The sequence below is a fragment of the Salvelinus namaycush genome, chromosome 8 (assembly GCF_016432855.1).
Source record: "Salvelinus namaycush isolate Seneca chromosome 8, SaNama_1.0, whole genome shotgun sequence".
Classification (NCBI taxonomy): Eukaryota; Metazoa; Chordata; class Actinopteri; order Salmoniformes; family Salmonidae; genus Salvelinus; species Salvelinus namaycush.
Window position 1 is genome coordinate 379,944 of NC_052314.1, and position 17,593 is coordinate 397,536.

The 17,593-nt window shown below is 43.4% G+C and overlaps 2 protein-coding genes across 2 annotated transcripts; both read left to right on the top strand.

Moving 5' to 3' along the window:
- Positions 1 to 277: 277 nt before the first annotated feature.
- LOC120051627 (NACHT, LRR and PYD domains-containing protein 3-like) lies at positions 278 to 11,021 on the top strand. Its single transcript, XM_038998523.1, has 10 exons — positions 278 to 437; positions 545 to 1,807; positions 2,147 to 2,687; positions 2,771 to 2,944; positions 5,154 to 5,327; positions 5,407 to 5,580; positions 5,842 to 6,015; positions 10,273 to 10,319; positions 10,456 to 10,713; positions 10,981 to 11,021. Exons 1-10 carry the CDS (start codon positions 317 to 319, stop codon positions 11,019 to 11,021), a joined length of 2,967 nt encoding a protein of 988 aa, XP_038854451.1. The 5' UTR covers positions 278 to 316.
- A 1,665-nt stretch (positions 11,022 to 12,686) lies between these two features.
- Positions 12,687 to 16,981, top strand: LOC120051628 (NACHT, LRR and PYD domains-containing protein 1 homolog). The gene is made up of 7 exons (XM_038998524.1): positions 12,687 to 12,769; positions 12,903 to 13,117; positions 13,306 to 13,562; positions 13,804 to 13,938; positions 14,064 to 14,196; positions 14,280 to 14,309; positions 16,547 to 16,981. Exons 1-7 carry the CDS (start codon positions 12,687 to 12,689, stop codon positions 16,936 to 16,938), a joined length of 1,245 nt encoding a protein of 414 aa, XP_038854452.1. The 3' UTR covers positions 16,939 to 16,981.
- Positions 16,982 to 17,593: the final 612 nt, after the last annotated feature.

The window sequence follows — 17,593 nt, forward strand, 5'->3', positions numbered from 1 at the left end:
AAAACACCAGTTCTAAAAGGTAAGAGATTAAATGTAAAATATACAATTATCTTAAAGATATAAACTAAAGAGAAAAGTGTTCCCACATTACATAAACTGTAGGTCTATATCATCAATTTAAAAGGCCAAAAATGGATTTACCAATTGCAGACTGTAGCTTTAAAAGAAACATCAGGACTTCTAGAAGTTCCACTATACAGTTGTTAAAATGAAGTAGATGAGGTATTGATGAGATATTGATGAGATGATCTGTCTCCCTGTTTTGTTCAGTGTCCAGAAGCCCAGAGCAGAGTCACCTACAACCAGCCTGCTATCAATGAAGAGTGATCAGCCACCTGCTTTCAGCCAGGAACCATTACCAGATGACAATAAGGAAGTGGAGAGTTTGGACAGTGAGGATGCATTAAAGATCACACACAACCTTCTGGACAGAAGAAGTAAGACTGTGTTTCATACAATATTACAAAGAACGGTACAAAGGTCCTTATAAAACACACACACACACACAAACGTATGAGTCCCAACTCTCATTGTTTTCCTACAGGTCAAACTCTGCTGACAGTCCAACAAGACATTAAGGCTAAACTGAAACACAAGTACCAACACATATCTGAAGGAATTGGACACCATGGAAACCAAAGTCTGTTAAAGGATATCTACACAGAGCTCTACATCACAGAGGGTGGAAGTGGAGGGCTCAATAATGAACATGAGGTTAGACAGATAGAGATGGCATCCAAGAAACAAACCACACAAGAGACACCAATCAAATGCAACGACATCTTCAAGCCTTTACCTGGACAAGACAAACCTATCAGAACTGTACTGACAAAAGGAATCGCTGGCATTGGAAAAACAGTCTCTGTGCAGAAGGTCATCCTTGACTGGGCAGAGGGAAAAGCAAATCAGGACGTTCATTTCATGTTTCCTCTTCCTTTCCGTGATCTGAACCTGAAAAAGGACCAATACAGTCTGATGCAACTTCTTTCCCACTACTTCCCAGAGCTGAAAGAGATTGACAGCATTGAAGATGGTGAAACCAAAACTGTTTTCATTTTTGATGGTCTGGATGAGTGTCGACTTCCTCTAGACTTCAAAAACAATGAGAAGTGCTGTGATGTCACGAAGCCAACCTCAGTGGACGTGCTGCTGACAAACCTCATTGAAAAGAATCTGCTTCCCTCTGCTCTCCTCTGGATAACCTCAAGACCTGCAGCAGCCAATCAGATCCCTCCTGAGTGCGTTGACCAGGTGACAGAGTTACGAGGGTTCTATGATCCACAGAAGGAGGAGTACTTCAGGAAGAAAATCACAGATCAGAATATGGCCAATGAAATCATCAAACACATGAAGAAATCAAGGAGCCTCCACATCATGTGCCACATGCCAGTCTTCTGTTGGATATCAGCCACTGTCCTTGAGATTATCCTGAAAGAGACAGAGAAGGATGAAGTCCCCAAAACTCTGACCCAGATGTACTCACACTTCATACACATCCAAATCATTGTGAAGAACAGGAAGTACAACAAAGCCAAAGAGATAAATCCAAAGGAACTGTCTCAGTCAGACAAAGAGATGATCCTGAAACTGGCAAAGCTGGCTTTCCAACAGCTGCAGAAGGGCAATCTGATCTTCTATGAGGAGGACCTGAGAGAGTGTGGCCTTGATGTCACAGAGGCATCCGAGTACTCAGCATTGTGTACAGAGATCTTTAAAGAAGAATCTGGGCTGTACCAAGACAAGGTCTACAGCTTTGTGCATCTGAGCATTCAGGAGTTTCTAGCAGCAGTGCATGCTTTAGAATCATGTCTGGGCAAGAAGGAACATTTCCCCCCCCCCAAAGCAGTCACTAAGAGTCAAGATAATTATGACAAAAGCCGATTCCCTAAGTGTAAAGGTAATTATGAAAATAGCCGATTCAAAATTAGGACGTCAGACGTGTTGAAGTCAGACGTGTTGAAGTCAGACGTGTTGAAGTCAGACGTGTTAAAGTCAGACGTGTTAAAGTCAGACGTGTTAAAGTCAGACGTGTTGAAGTCAGACGTGTTGAAGTCAGACGTGTTGAAGTCAGACGTGTTGAAGTCAGACGTGTTGAAGTCAGACGTGTTGAAGTCAGACGTGTTGAAGTCAGACGTGTTGAAGTCAGACGTGTTGAAGTCAGACGTGTTGAAGTCAGACGTGTTGAAGTCAGACAAGTTGAAGTCAGACAAGTTGAGGTCAGACAAGTTGTCTGACTTACACAGGAGCGCAGTGGACCAGGCCTTGAAGAGTGAGAATGGACACCTGGACCTGTTCCTCCGCTTCCTTCTGGGTCTCTCACTGGAGTCCAATCAGAATCTGTTACGAGGCCTTCTGACACAGACAGGAAGTACAACACAGAACAATGAGGAAACAGTCAGGTACCTTTCAGACAAGATCGAGGAGGAATCCTCACCAGAAAGGATCATCAACTTGTTCCACTGTCTGAATGAACTTGGTGCCAACTCTCTAGTTGAAGACATGCAGACCTCCCTGCGATCAGAAACACTTTCAGCAACAAGACTAAAACCTGACCAATGTTCAGCCCTGGTCTACCTGTTACTGATGTCAGAGGAGGTGCTGGAGGAGTTTGACCTGAAGACATACAACACATCAGAGGAAGGTTATCAGAGGTTGCTGCCAGTAGTGAAAACCTGCAAGAGAGCACTGTAAGTTCTGTTATTGAGTTGATGTTTACAGTATCATTATAATGAAGGATTTGTATATCTAACAGATTATCTCCTCTCTCCAGACTGGATGGCTGTAAACTCACATATAAATCCTGTGAGACTCTGACCTCAGCTCTGCAGACACCAAACTCCCCCCTGAGAGAACTGGACCTCAGCTACAATTACCTGAGAGACAGAGGAGTAGAGCTGCTCTGTGTTGGACTAACCAGTCCACTCTGCAACATACAGACACTAGTGTGAGTTAAATATCTTCAGTATGAGTTATTATGTGTGTTTGAACATTTGTTAACCTCTCTGGGATCGTTCGGGACGTGAGCGTCCCACCTCGCCAACAGCCAGTGAAATTGCAGGGCGCCAAATTCAAACAACAGAAATCTCATAATTAAAATTCCTCAAACATACAAGTATTATACACCATTTTTAAGATAAACGTCTTGTTAATCCAGTCACAGTGTCCAATTTCAAAAAGTCTTTACGGCGAAAGCACACCATGCGATTATGTTAGGTCAGCCATTTTCCAAAGAAGGAGAGGTTTCACAAAAGTCAGAAATAGCATTAAAATGAATCACTAACCTTTGATGATCTTCACCGAATGGCACTCCCAGGACACCATGTTAGACAATAAATGTGTGTTTTGTTCGATAAAGTTCATCTTTCTGTCCAAAAACCTCATTTGAAATTGGCGAGTTATGTTCAGAAATGTATTGTCTCAAACAAACATCCGGTGAAATTGCATAGAGCCACATCAAATTACAGAAATACTCATCATAAACATTGATGAAAGATACAAGTGTTATACATAGGATTAAAGACACACTTCTTGTTAATACAGCCGCTGTGTCCGATTTCAAAAAGGCTTTACGGCGAAAGCACACCATGCGATTATGTTAGGTCAGCGCCTAACCACAGAAAACCATACAATCATTTTCCAACCAAGGATAGGTGTCACAAAAGTCAGAAATAGCGTTAAAATTAATCACTTACCTTTGATGATCTTCATCTGATGGCACTCCCAGGTCTCCATGTTAGATAATAAATGTTTGTTTTGTTCGATAAAGTTCATCTTTATGTCCAAATACCTCCTTTTTGTTTGTGCGTTTAGTCCAGTAATCCAAATGCACAAAGTGCAGGCACAAAGTCCAGAAAAGTTCCATGAAAGTTCGTAGAAACATGTCAGACGAAGTATATAATCAATCTTTAGGATGTTTTTATCATAAATCTTCAATAATATTCCAACTGAACAATACAGAAAACAATTTTCTTAGAAAGGAAAGAGAACGACCGTCGCGCTCACGGCCACGCGCGAGACTAAACTAAAGGCTTTCAGCCTGACCACTTGTTGAAACAGCTCTTATTCTCTCACCTTTCACAATACAAGCCTGAAACAACTTCTAAAGACTGTTGACATCTACTGGAAGCCGTAGGAAGTGCAATCTGACCCCATAGACACAGGATATTGGAAGGCAATCATTTAAAAATACTACAAAACCTCAGATTTCCCACTTCCTGGTTGGATTTTTCTCAGGTTTTTGCCTGCCATTTATTTAAATTTTTTAATTTTACCTTTATTTATACAGGTTTTTTCTCATTGAGATAATATCTCTTTTGCAAGAGAGACCTGGTCCAATAGCAGCAGGGGGAACACCGTTTCAGACTAAACAACTGGCATACACTAACACAACATTAAACAAAACTATAAACACACATACACTAACACAACATTAAACAAAACTATAAACACACGAAAAGTACAACAATTACATATTACATTAAAAACAGAAACATGAGTTCTGTTATACTCACAGAAATTATTTTAACAGTTTTGGAAACTGTAGAGTGTTTTCTATCCAAATCTACCAATTATATGATATCCTAGCTTCTGGGCCTGAGTAACAGGCAATTTACTCTGGGCACGCTTTTCATCCAAACTTCCCAATGCTGCCCCCTATCCAAATGAAGTTAATCCTGTGCTCTTCTGGCCTCTAGTCTAGGTCAGTGTGGTCTGACAGAGGGTTGCTGTTCAGATCTGGCCTCAGTTCTGAGTTCACCAAACTCACAACTAAAACAACTGGAGCTGAGAGACAATGACCTGCAGGACTCAGGAGTTACACTGCTGTCTGCTGGACTGGAGGATCCAGACTGTAAACTACACACACTGGGGTAAGTACAGCTGTTTCAGTCAGGTCGGTACTGAGATTAGTAAAACAAATACTCTATAAATCTGATGTTGCCTGCCATATGAGTTATGTTATACTCAGACATCATTCAAACAGTTTTAGAAACTTCAGAGTGTTTTCTATCCAAATCTACTAATAATATGCATATATTAGCAACTGGGCCTGAGCTGCAGGCAGTTTACTTTGGGCACCTTATTCATACAAGCTACTCAATACTGCCCCCAGCCATAAGAAGTTAACAGTGCATTGACATATCTCCTCTCTCCAGACTGGATGGCTGTAAACTCACATATGAATCCTGTGAGACTCTGGCCTCAGCTCTGCAGACACCAAACTCCCCCCTGAGAGAACTGGACCTCAGCAACAATGACCTGGAAGACAGAGGAGTGGAGCTGCTCTGTGTTGGACTAACCAGTCCACTCTGCAACATACAGACACTAGTGTGAGTTAAATATCTTCAGTATGAGTTATTATGTGGATGTTTTAAACATGTGTTAATCATGTGCTCTTCTGCCCTCTAGTCTGGGTCAGTGTGGTCTGACAGAGGGTTGCTGTTCAGATCTGGCCTCAGTCCTGAGTTCACCCAACTCACAACTGAAACAACTGGAGCTGAGAGACAATGACCTGCAGGACTCAGGAGTTACACTGCTGTCTGCTGGACTGGAGGATCCAGACTGTAAACTACACACACTGGGGTAAGTACAGCTGTTTCAGTCAGGTCGGTACTGAGCTGAGTTACACTGCTGTCTGATGGACTGGAGGATCCAGACTGTAAACTACACACACTGGGGTAAGTACAGCTGTTTCAGTCAGGTCGGTACTGAGCTTAGTAAAACAAATACTCTGAAAATCTGATGTTTCATGACAATGTTTGTGTCATGGACAAATGTATGGGTGTCCTACAAGATGATTGACACCAGTACACCAACCTAGACAGCTGTTGTGTCTCTCTGTAGGCTGTCTGGCTGTCTGGTCACAGAGGAGGGCTGTGCTGCTCTGTCTTCAGCTCTGAGGTCAAACCCCTCCCACCTGAAAGAGCTGGACCTGAGCTACAATCACCCAGGAGACTCTGCAGGGGGACTGCTTTCAGCTGCTCTGGTGGATCCCACATATAAACTGATGAAGCTGAAGTAAGTCAGAATAGATGTCCTAATAGTGTGAGCAGCAGTTGTGTCATATGTAGTGTAGTAGGGTCAGTAACATGAGGACATGATGAGAGAATCAAATCAAATCAAATCAAATTTTATTTGTCACATACACATGGTTAGCAGATGTTAATGCGAGTGTAGCGAAATGCTTGTGCTTCTAGTTCCCGACAATGCAGTAATAACCAACAAGTAATCTAACCTAACAATTCCACAACTACTACCTTATACATACAAGTGGAAAGGGATAAAGAATATGTACATAAAGATATATGAATGAGTGATGGTACGGAACGGCATAGGCAAGATGCAGTAGATGGTATAGTGTACAGTCTATACATATGAGATGAGTAATGTAGGGTATGTAAACATAAAGTGGCATAGTTTAAAGTGGCTAGTGATACATGTGTTACATGTGGCAAGATGCGGTGGATGATATACAGTACAGTATATACATATACATATGAGATGAGTAATGTAGGCTATGTAAACATTATATTAAGTGGCATTGTTTAGAGTGGCTAGTGATAAATCTTTACATAATTTCCATCAATTCCCATTATTAAAGTGGCTGGAGTTGAGTCAGTATGTTGGCAGCGGCCACTAAATGTTAGTGGTGGCTGTTTAACAGTCTGATGGCCTTGAGATAGAAGCTGTTTTTCAGTCTCTCGGCCCCTGCTTTGATGCACCTGTACTGACCTCGCCTTCTGGATGATAGCGGGGTGAACAGGCAGTGGCTCGGGTGGTTGTTGTCCTTGATGATCTTTATGGCCTTCCTGTGACATCGGGTGGTGTAGGTGTCCTGGAGGGCAGGTAGTTGCCCCCGGTGATGCGTTGTGCAGACCTCACTACCCTCTGGAGAGCCTTACGGTTGTGGGCGGAGCAGTTGCCGTACCAGGCGGTGATACAGCCCGACAGGATGCTCTCGATTGTGCATCTGTAGAAGGTTGTGAGTGCTTTTGGTGACAAGCCAAATTTCTTCAGCCTCCTGAGGTTGAAGAGGCGCTGCTGCGCCTTCTTCACAACGCTGTCTGTGTGGGTGGACCAATTCAGTTTGTCCGTGATGTGTACACGGAGGAACTTAAAACTTTCCACCTTCTCCACTACTGTCCCGTCGATGTGGATAGGGGGGTGCTCCCTCTGCTGTTTCCTGAAGTCCACAATCATCTCCTTTGTTTTGTTGACGTTGAGTGTGAGATTATTTTCCTGACACCACACTCCGAGGGCCCTCACCTCCTCCCTGTAGGCCGTCTCGTCGTTGTTGGTAATCAAGCCTACCACTGTAGTGTCGTCCGCAAACTTGATGATTGAGTTGGAGGCGTGCATGGCCACGCAGTCGTGGGTGAACAGGGAGTACAGGAGAGGGCTCAGAACGCACCCTTGTGGGGCCCCAGTGTTGAGGATCAGCGGGGTGGAGATGTTGTTACCTACCCTCACCACCTGGGGGCGGCCCGTCAGGAAGTTCAGGACCCAGTTGCACAGGGAGGGGTCGAGACCCAGGGTCTTGAGCTTGATGACGAGTTTGGAGGGTACTATGGTGTTAAATGCTGAGCTGTAGTCGATGAACAGCATTCTCACATAGGTATTCCTCTTGTCCAGATGGGTTAGGGCAGTGTGCAGTGTGGTTGCGATTGCGATGTCTGTGGACCTATTGGGTCGGTAAGCAAATTGGAGTGTGTCTAGGGTGTCAGGTAGGGTGGAGGTGATATGGTCCTTGACTAGTCTCACAAAGCACTTCATGATGACGGAAGTGAGTGCTAAAGGGCGGTATTCGTTTAGCTCAGTTACCTTAGCTTTCTTGGGAACAGGAACAATGGTGGCCCTCTTGAAGCATGTGGGAACAGCAGACTGGGATAAGGATTGATTGAATATGTCCTTAAACACACCAGCCAGCTGGTCTGCGCATGCTCTGAGGACGCGGCTGGGAATGCCGTCTGGGCCTGCAGCCTTGCGAGGGTTAACACGTTTAAATGTTTTACTCACCTCGGCTGCAGTGAAGGAGAGCCCGCAGGTTTTGGTAGCGGGCCGTGTCAGTGGCGCTGTATTGTCCTCAAAGCCAGCAAAAAAGTTATTTAGTCTGTCTGGGAGCAAGACATCCTGGTCCGCGACGGGGCTGGTTTTCTTTTTGTAATCCGTGATTGACTGTAGACTCTGCCACATACCTCTTGTGTCTGAGCTGTTGAATTGCGACTCTACTTTGTCTCTATACTGGGACTTAGCTTGTTTGATTGCCTTGCGGAGGGAATAGCTACACTGTTTGTATTCGGTCATGTTTCCGGTCACCTTGCCCTGGTTAAAAGCAGTGGTTCGCGCTTTCAATTTCACGCGAATGCTGCCATCAATCCACGGTTTCTGGTTTGAGAATGTTTTAATCGTTGCTGTGGGTACGACATCGTCAATGCACTTTCTAATGAACTCGCTCACCGAATCAGCGTATTCGTCAATGTTGTTGTTGGACGCAATGCGGAACATATCCCAATCCACGTGATCGAAGCAGTCTTGAAGCGTGGAATCAGATTGGTCGGACCAGCGCTGAACAGATCTGAGCGCGGGAGCTTCTTGTTTTAGTTTCTGTTTGTAGGCTGGGAGCAACAAAATGGAGTCGTGGTCAGCTTTTCCGAAAGGAGGGCGGGGGAGGGCCTTATATGCGTCGCGGAAGTTAGTATAACAATGATCCAATGTTTTACCAGCCCTGGTAGCACAATCGATATGCTGATAGAATTTAGGGAGTTTTGTTTTCAGATTAGCCTTGTTAAAATCCCCAGCTACAATGAATGCAGCCTCAGGGTGTGTGGTTTCCAGTTTACAAAGAGTCAGATAAAGTTCGTTCAGGGCCATCGATGTGTCTGCTTGGGGGGGGATATATACGGCTGTGATTATAATCGAAGAGAATTCCCTTGGTAGATAATGCGGTCGACATTTGATTGTGAGGAATCCTAAATCTGGTGAACAGAATGACTTGAGTTCCTGTATGTTGTTATGATCACACCACGTCTCGTTGATCATAAGGCATACACCCCCGCCCCTCTTCTTATCAGAAAGATGTTTGTTTCTGTCGGCGCGATGCGTGAAGAAACCAGCTGGCTGCACCGACTCCGTTAGCGTCTCTTGAGTGAGCCATGTTTCCGTGAAGCAGAGAACGTTACAATCTCTGATGTCTCTCTGGAATGTTACCCGTGCTCGAATTTCATCAACCTTATTGTCAAGAGACTGGACATTGGCGAGTAGCATGCTAGGGAGTGGAGCACGATGTGCCCGTCTCCGAAGCCTGACCAGGAGACCGCTTCGTTTGCCCCTTTTTCGGCGTCGCTGTTTAGGGTCACCAGCTGGGATCAGATCCATTGTATTGGGTGGAAGGCAAAACACAGGATCCTCTTCAGGAGAGTCATATTCCTGGTTGTAACGATGGTGAGATGACGTTGCGCTTATATTCAGTAGTTCCTCCCGACTGTATGTAATGAAACCTAAGATTACCTGGGGTACCAATGTAAGGAATAACACATAAAAAAACAAATACTGCATATTTTCCAAGGAACGCGTAAGCGAGGCGGCCATCTCGGTCGGCGCCGGAAGTGTAAGTGGGGGAAGTTTACCCAGCAGGCTTAGCACTCCATCACAGCATACATCATCATCACATGAATACTCTTCTGCATCTCTGATATCCTGTTGGAATTGTACTCCATTCTGTATGCAGTAGGTAGGATAGAATACCTGTATGTCTCTAGTAATGAATTGTACTCTGTTCTGTATGCAGTAGGTAGGATAGAATACCTGTATGTCTCTAGTAATGAATTGTACTCTGTTCTGTATGCAGTAGGTAGGATAGAATACCTGTATGTCTCTAGTAATGAATTGTACTCAGTTCTGTATGCAGTAGGTAGGATAGAATACCTGTATGTCTCTAGTAATGAATTGTACTCAGTTCTGTATGCAGTAGGTAGGATAGAATACCTGTATGTCTCTAATAATGAATTTTACTCCATTCTGTATGCAGTATGTAGGATAGAATACCTGTATGTCTCTAGTAATGAATTGTACTCCGTTCTGTATGCAGTAGGTAGGATAGAATACCTGTATGTCTCTAGTAATGAATTGTACTCTGTTCTGTATGCAGTAGGTAGGATAGAATACCTGTATGTCTCTAGTAATGAACTTGGATAGTGCACCAGAACACAACAATATGGTTTAAATGTTGACTGCTTTATTAGGTCTTTGTCAGTCAATAACCTGTTTCTCCTACAGTGTGGATCATGGTGGAGAGTGCAGGCTGAAATCAGGGTTGAGGAAATGTAAGTCTCTTCAATCCTAATTAACTGCATATTCAGAACTATTGTAACATAGTAACTAATCAATACTTGTTATGTTCCTACAAAACAACATTTTATATGAAGATGTGGTTTAATTAAACTCTCCTTTTGTCTACAGATGCGTGTCATCTCACCCTGGACCCAAAAACAGCAAACCCAAACCTGATACTGTTTGAGGGGAACAGGAAGGTGACATTGGTGTTGAAGAAGCAACATTATGAAGACCATCCAGACAGATTTTATATTCATCCTGATGTTGTCTGCAGAGAAGGCTTATCTGGATGTCGTTATTACTGGGAGGTGGAGTGTGATGGTCCCGGGGCTAAAATTGGTGTGGTGTACAAAGGAATGAAGAGGAAGGGAGGGGAGGATGACAGTAGGACTGGACACAATGGGAAGTCCTGGAGTTTAAGCTACTATGATTATCCTTGCACTGGTAGACATTATATGTTTAGCCATGCTGGAGTCAGCAGATCCCTCCATGGTCCTGGATCTAACAGAGTTGGAGTGTATCTGGACTGGCCAGCTGGTACTTTGTCCTTCTATATTGTCTCCTCTGGTACACTGAAACACCTTCACACAGAACACACCACATTCACTGAACCCCTCTATCCTGTGTTTGGGGTTTACTCCTCCTCCTCAGTGACCCTGTGTCAGATAGATGACCAACACATTCAGAGGTGAGTCATAGCAATGTTTTATCATTTGTTTTCCTCTGGAATCATTCCTACAATTAGATTAGTAGTAGTGGTGTGTTTTAATGTGTTCTGTTGGACCTACAGACAGTTAGATTAGTAGTAGTGGTGTGTTTTAATGTGTTCTGTTGGACCTACAGACAGTTAGATTAGTAGTAGTGGTGTGTTTTAATGTGTTCTGTTGGACCGACAGACAGTTAGATTAGTAGTAGTGGTGTGTTTTAATGTGTTCTGTTGGACCTACAGACAGTTAGATTAGTAGTAGTGGTGTGTTTTAATGTGTTCTGTTGGACCTACAGACAGTTAGATTAGTAGTAGTTAGACTTGCCTAGTTAAATGTCACCATCAGTATTGACTTTATGGAAGTTGACATAGTGGATTATATCACATTTAGGCAATGTACCCTAAATAGGGAGCTGTCCAATCACCCTTTAAACACCCTTTGTATTGCTTATGAAGACTGTATGTATGCTATATCAAGCCTTTATAAGTTGTATTTAGTTTAACCACAGTCTATCCTTCTGCTTTCCCAACACCAGAGAACATGGTTGGATCAAGCCTAGACCTGAGAAATGTGAGTGTTAACTGATAATTGTTTTAAATCAAAATACTTTTAAAGCGTTCATTATAGTTTAGTCCCAGGCAAGGAACACAATCACTGATCTATTTGGTCAAAACAAACTTAAAGGTAGAGTCAGCGATATGACGTAGATGCACAAAGTAAACAGCATAGTGGGTCAATTTCTACAACTAAGAGCGTTGGAGCACAAGGCTAAACTTCTCTGCTGTTTTGGTCCCGTGACTAACACGCTGTAAGAGAGTGAAGAGAACCCTTGCACATGGGCAGATACTGTGTGTGACTGTGAGAGAGAAGTCAGGCATCTTGCTCATCGCAATATCTGTGGTGCTGCTCGTACAACATCATTTAGCTGACTCTACCTTTAAGCTCTCATCCTAGGATCTACCAGAAATCAGACCCCAACATCTACAAAACATGGACCAGAACGATGTTGTTTCCTGCTTCCACAAACATTAATTAATATAACACTAATGTCAGATTATGGTATGCTAATGAGTGTACATTCTGAGACTGTTGCTCACTGATATTCATTTTTATAACAAGTCTATTTAATAATTATTAATTCATTATTACATGAGATTGTCATTTTAAATAACTACTTTTGACTTCAGGGATTCCTCAGAGCTGTAAGACTTGTGACGATAGTGAGGTAAGTCATAATGTCAATTCTTACTTTTACATACCTGCAGGAGTCAGGCACAGTCTCAAAGCCAGGTGTGTACTGACCAACCATTCATACTGGGATATAGACAGTCCTGTGTTCTGCTTTAGTAATATAAACACAGTCTCAAAGCCAGGTGTGTACTGACCAACCATTCATACTGGGATATAGACAGTCCTGTGTTCTGCTTGTAGGCATGCAGGATTTGTCATATTTTGTCATTCGACAGTTTAATTGGATAAATACATTAGATTAGTTACTTTGGTTAATGGGCCAGTTTCCCAGACACAGATTAAATCTAGTCCTGGACCTTATTAAAGAACTTTCAATTGAAACTTCTATTGAGCATGCTTTTTAGTCCAGCACTAGACTCAATCTGTGTCCAGGAAACAGGCCCCATATGTATTATTGACATGCTTGTCCTTGTTCAGGACTCCACACACTGGATTCAGATTGAACCCTTGACTTCCACTGTCCAGGGAGTGACAATGTTCAGGTAAAATAACTACTTTTAACATTTCGTTCCACCTGCTAGTGTATTTCCCCATTTACCTTTGGGAATAGTCTTCTAATCCAACCTCTCCATTTGACCATTGACCCTCTCTACCATATCCTGTTGTTGCCCTCAGACACAGGACACCCAAAGGGAGTTATGAGTGCACAGTGTCTGGGCTCCGCTGGCTGTGTGAGAGAGATGTCATTCTGAAGTATCACTTCAGGAACTGGGAACCCTACAGTCAACTTCTGAAAGACATGCAGTACACACAAGGTGGTCCATTGCTGGACATCACTATGGAGTTAGGTGAACTGGAGGAAGTTCATCTGCCACACTTTGTCTGTTTAGGTAAAACCATATAGAAATAGTATTCAGAAAGACATTTCCATGTAACTGAGTTTCACTTCCTGAGTTAATGAATGAACTATTCTGGGAGTTTGAGTTTACTGTGATCTGGTACTTCATATTCTTTGTGTTTTAGTTGGATGAATAATACAATATTTGTCTTTCTGTCTCCTTTTTATTGTGTTGTTCAGGGACCAACCCTTCCCTGAGGAATGAGATGAAGATTCTTCATGTAGAGGAACATGGAGTGTCTTTAGAGGAAGTGCATGAGGTCACCAGATTCCATGCTAAGATTCTCCATCCCAAGTTCTCAGCTATCTCTCTGATACTGAGATTACTGTCTTGGAACATAGATGTCCACTGTGATGTGGTCCTCTATTTGGCAGTAAAAAAGGCAACAGTAATTTCAAGGCTGTACCTGCTCCTCAGAAACTCCAGTCAGAAAGAGGTGAGGCACTATCATTGAAGTGACAACAGTATGTTGAAACTTACTAAAGGAAAGCTGATAGTTTGTTGAAAATCTCTAGATTACAAAGACAACATGCAGCTCTGTGAGAAATCTATTTCTGTTGTAACATTCATTAATACAATAGAAACTATGACCAACATTGGTTTCTCAGTGAGCTGCAAGTTGAATGAATTATGAGACTACATTGTTCTGACTGACTACTACATTGCTCATTTTGTAGGCTGTTCAGGAACGGGAGAAAAATCAGCTGTCCCAAGGATATTCAGAATTGGTCCTGTCAAGTCCAAACGGGTCCTTAAAGCTGAACAGTTGGTTTGCACTCAAGAATCCCCTCTCCACTTCCATCAATCCAGAGGTACAGTTTTATCAGGCTGAGGACATGAATCTGTCATATTGTATATGAATAACTGGAATATCATTCTATTTCACTATTTCTCTCTGTCTGTTGTCTCAATCGTTGCACCATATGGCCTCCTACAGAGGATTCAGCTGTTACCTGCAGACACCACACCAAGCTGTTGTAAGATGATCATGAGAAACACAGGGGTTGACATTGAGATGGAGTTAATCGGGGATGATGAGAGGACAGTATGGAGAGAGATGGTACCAATAGGTAGGAGCAGATGTCCATCATAACTGTGTTATTTTCAGACAGATGCTATTTAGAGTGATAAAACCTATTTCTGTTTCTTTCAGATGAATACATCACTGAAACCCATTCAACTAGTAAGTAAACATGAGAGATACAAACCAATGACTTGAGGGCCAGTCAACATGGTTTACTGTAGGACCTGGACTAGGACAGTCAACATGGTTTACTGTAGGACCTGGACTAGGACAGTCAACATGGTTTACTGTAGGACCTGGACTAGGACAGTCAACATGGTTTACTGTAGGACCTGGACTAGGACAGTCAACATGGTTTACTGTCGGACCTGGACTAGGACAGTCAACATGGTTTACTGTAGGACCCGGACTAGGACAGTCAACATGGTTTACTGTAGGACCTGGACTAGGACAGTCAACATGGTTTACTGTAGGACCTGGACTAGGACAGTCAACATGGTTTACTGTAGGACCTGGACTAGGACAGTCAACATGGTTTACTGTAGGACCTGGACTAGGACAGTCAACATGGTTTACTGTCGGACCTGGACTAGGACAGTCAACATGGTTTACTGTCGGACCCGGACTAGGACAGTCAACATGGTTTACTGTAGGACCTGGACTAGGACAGTCAACATGGTTTACTGTAGGACCCGGACTAGGACAGTCAACATGGTTTACTGTAGGACCTGGACTAGGACAGTCAACATGGTTTACTGTATGACCTGGACTAGGACAGTCAACATGGTTTACTGTAGGACCTGGACTAGGACAGTCAACATGGTTTACTGTAGGACCTGGACTAGGACAGTCAACATGGTTTACTGTAGGACCCGGACTAGGACAGTCAACATGGTTTACTGTAGGACCTGGACTAGGACAGTCAACATGGTTTACTGTAGGACCTGGACTAGGACAGTCAACATGGTTTACTGTAGGACCTGGACTAGGACAGTCAACATGGTTTACTGTAGGACCTGGACTAGGACAGTCAACATGGTTTACTGTAGGACCTGGACTAGGACAGTCAACATGGTTTACTGTAGGACCTGGACTAGGACAGTCAACATGGTTTACTGTAGGACCTGGACTAGGACAGTCAACATGGTTTACTGTAGGACCTGGACTAGGACAGTCAACATGGTTTACTGTAGGACCTGGACTAGGACAGTCAACATGGTTTACTGTAGGACCTGGACTAGGACAGTCAACATGGTTTACTGTAGGACCTGGACTAGGACAGTCAACATGGTTTACTGTAGGACCTGGACTAGGACAGTCAACATGGTTTACTGTAGGACCTGGACTAGGACAGTCAACATGATTTACTGTAGGACCTGGACTAGGACAGTCAACATGGTTTACTGTGGGACCTGGACTAGGACAGTCAACATGGTTTACTGTAGGACCTGGACTAGGACAGTCAACATGGTTTACTGTAGGACCCAGACTAGGACAGTCAACATGGTTTACTGTAGGACATGGACTAGGACAGTCAACATGGTTTACTGTAGGACCCGGAATAGGACAGTCAACATGGTTTACTGTCGGACCTGGACTAGGACAGTCAACATGGTTTACTGTAGGACCTGGACTAGGACAGTCAACATGGTTTACTGTAGGACCTGGACTAGGACAGTCAACATGGTTTACTGTAGGACCTGGACTAGGACAGTCAACATGGTTTACTGTAGGACCTGGACTAGGACAGTCAACATGGTTTACTGTAGGACCTGGACTAGGACAGTCAACATGGTTTACTGTAGGACCTGGACTAGGACAGTCAACATGGTTTACTGTCGGACCTGGACTAGGACAGTCAACATGGTTTACTGTCGGACCTGGACTAGGACAGTCAACATGGTTTACTGTAGGACCTGGACTAGGACAGTCAACATGGTTTACTGTAGGACCTGGACTAGGACAGTCAACATGGTTTACTGTAGGACCCGGACTAGTCCAGATTATAAAAGACTGTCTTCAAGAACAATGACATCTCCTCCAGGACTTGATGTAGATTAGCCTGGTTCTGAATGACCCAATGACATCTCCTCCAGGACTTGATGTAGATTAGCCTGGTTCTGAATGACCCAATGACATCTCCTCCAGGACCTGATGTAGATTAGTCTGGTTCCGAATGCCCCAGTCTTTTTCTGTGAAACCGAATATGAATGAAACCATAGTGGTGTGATGTGTTCATTGATGCAGGTCGTTGTTGTTATAGAATGTGTTCTTAGTGCTAAGATTCAATAATACAATTTAGACTTTTATTGTAAGTCACTTTGAAAGAAGTCTGTTTCTAAATGACTGACATGTAAATGTACAAATGTAGTTATTTTGTAACCTGACTCTCTCAGGTGCTGTGTTGGGGGCAGGAGGTCCAGCTGTGAGCAGTCCGACTGGTTCTGCAGAGCAGCAGCTGCGTTCTGTACGGACAGAGTTTGTGAAACGAGTATCAGGACCTGTCCTGGATGGTCTGCTGGACAGACTCTTGCAACACACAGTCATCAACCAGGAGGAAATGGAGTCCGTGAAGGTGATAGCTGAGAGGGCAGAGAAGGCACGAGTCATCATCGACATGGTGTTGAGAAAAGGAAATGAGTCAAGTTCCAGGATGATCAATCTTCTTGGGGAGCTGGACCCCTGTCTTTGGTCACAGCCTCAGATCAACAGTTGTAGTCAACCCCTGGGGAGACCAGTCAAAGGCAGGCAGGATGGTTCAACATGTTCTTGCTGTCTGTTGCTTTAATTCAGGGTCACAAAAATGGCGGCAGTATTTTCACGTCTGGATGAAAAGCATGCCCAAAGTCAACTGCCTGCTACTCAGGCCCAGAAGCTAGGGTATGCATATAATTGGTATATTTGGATAGAAAACACTCTTAAGTTTCTGAAACTTTTAAAATGATGTCTGTGAGTTTAACAGAACTTATTTGGCAGGCGAAAACCCGAGGACAAACCATCCAGGACATTTTTTTTTGAGTTCACTGTGTTTTCAATTGGGTTTCTATGGGAATCTAGATATCTGAGGCATCTAGTTGCAGTTCCTATGGCTTCCACTAGATGTCAACAGTCTTTAGAAATTGGTTGATTGTTTATCTTTTGAGTAATGAAGAAGTAGCCCTTTCCTTTCTGAGTGTCGAGCCAAGTGGACTGTTTTATTTGGGGCGCACGACCAGGTGCTCGCTCCACTTTCATTTTATATCCGCTATTGAACACAGTATATTCCGTCTTAAATTTGATCAACTATTTACGTTTTAAAATACCTAAAGTTGGATTAGGAAAGTTGTTTGAAATGTTTGGCCCAAGTTTACAGTTAACTTATTAGATCGTTTGTAGTCATGTTGGGCGAGTAGGAACCGGTTGTTTTTCTGAATCAAACGCGCCAAATAAATGGACATTTTGGG